Raw genomic sequence first — 1,899 nt, forward strand, 5'->3', positions numbered from 1 at the left:
TTTCAAAGCTGAACAGAATTAAATGTTCCTGTGTACACTATACAAACCTCACCGTTCCTTGAGGAAAGCTGGAAACAGTACAGAAGTTAGGAAGAGCCATTTTCCACCCTTTTTCTCCTTCCCTTGACCCTTGCCCTAAGCAACACCTCATAAAAGTTTGGAGAACCTTCGTGTAGGAAGACAGAGCAGAGAACACAATGGAGTAAGTAGCAGCTCAAGGAGCAATGTTTAGTGTGTTCTCGCAGATCAAAACAGCTTTTTACTCCTTCAAAATACCAACATGAAGACCAAAAACTTTATATTTAGACTTCAGTTCCTACGTTCTTAATGAATGGGTACAGGTGATTCACTTTGCAATCTGTTCCTCATAAACCTAAAGAGCAAAACAAGAAGCTTTTAACTCTGCCAGTTTTTAAGAATTCACACTAGTCTAGAACTGTCCATAAAAAGGGCACATTTAGACACACTGCTTTTCAAAGACTGTGATAAAGCTGTGCACCTCAACAGAAGAGGTAAGTAAATTTAAAAAAAAAAAAATCTGTAAAGTAGCCAATAAAGAAACCTGTGAAGTATTTGAATAAGTATGTAAACAGTTACAATAGATCAGGATGAAAAACTACTTGTTTCTGAGAACATGTCCCCACCAAACATGCCTGATAACTACTGTAGGCGCACTTCCCCTGTTATGGGGTTTTCAAGCATTTTAAAATGCCAAGTCTAATCTATTTTGATGCAGCCTATGTAACAGGTTACTCACACAGCCATTCCTAAATCTAATAAGTAAGATGTTAAAAGTCAGATGAAAGAGACACATAACAAGTTAGAATTTCTAAATTTCAGTTCATTGAGGGCTCTTTTACAATGTACTCCATCTCCTGCCTTATATTTTTACAGTATGAATAATAAATTAGCATGTCTCCTTAATTTTCTCATTTGCACTGAAAAAACTCAATGGTTGCACAGATTTTTTTTTTGTTATGCTTTGCTTTGGGGTGAGGGTTTGTTTGTTTTAAATACCTACTCCAACTTGTGTATCATTCTGATAAGATTACCAACACACAAACATTTCCTGCTACAGACTGACTGGAAATCACTAGAAATGGATATCAAGAAGTGATGAAGAAGGGTACAGGAAATGTCAACTGAAAATGGAACTTCACAGCTTGAAGACTTTAAGGCAGCTTAAAGAAACATGCTCCATAAGATCAGAAAGCTGATGACTCAAGAAAGTACAAACAGCATCTTTTAGACATGCTAGTCAAACCTATCTGATGACTGATTAGCTAATGTCTTAACGAAGGCTGATTTAAAGAAGAGAAACTACAAAGAAGAAACAACATTTAAATTAAAGCACAGTGTGACAGAATACCAACAATTGGAAGGAGATATACAAGGGGTTCAATAGCCAGGGTAAAACAAAGAGGTATGAATAAGAAATGCAGACAAAAAGAGTGATTTGTACTATATGAGAAACAGGAGGGGCAGGGGAGGAAGCCATAAAAATGTTATTCCTGCTTACCTGATTGTTCCAGGTTCCTGTTCCACACCATTCCCAAAGAATGAGTTGTTTATCAGATCCACCAGAAATTAACTCTGTTTCAGGAGCTAAAAGTATATTTTGGCAAGTTTTTTGAACACTGACTTTATAACAGCAGTTAACATCAGCAATTACATTGGTTACTACTCCCAAAATAATAAGCTGTAAACAAAGTATCCATCAAAATAAAGGATGACTAACATGAGTTGCACTCTACAAGACAGGTTAAGAGCAAACGTATTCTCAGAAGGAGAAAAGTCACAAGAATATTTAGAGTTCCTTATTACTGTGATGAATATGTCTTTCCAAAAAGGTTCTCAAATCCAATAGTGTAATTTAGGGTTTTTGTTTGTTTGATCTTT

General features: G+C 36.0%; 1 protein-coding gene across 1 annotated transcript in view; it reads right to left on the bottom strand.

The window, feature by feature from the left end:
- ELP2 (elongator acetyltransferase complex subunit 2) overlaps positions 1-1,605 on the bottom strand; it is a gene marked incomplete at its 5' end in the record, with an annotated part of 35,311 nt that extends 33,706 nt beyond the window's left edge. Inside the window, one exon of the mRNA XM_010150477.1 lies at positions 1,520-1,605. Within this exon, the coding sequence (XP_010148779.1) occupies positions 1,520-1,605 (86 nt within the window). The remainder of the gene's footprint in view (positions 1-1,519) is intronic.
- Between the last annotated feature and the right edge of the window lie 294 nt (positions 1,606-1,899).

Source organism: Eurypyga helias, unplaced genomic scaffold (genome assembly GCF_000690775.1).
Source record: "Eurypyga helias isolate BGI_N326 unplaced genomic scaffold, ASM69077v1 scaffold5214, whole genome shotgun sequence".
Taxonomy (NCBI): domain Eukaryota; kingdom Metazoa; phylum Chordata; class Aves; order Eurypygiformes; family Eurypygidae; genus Eurypyga; species Eurypyga helias.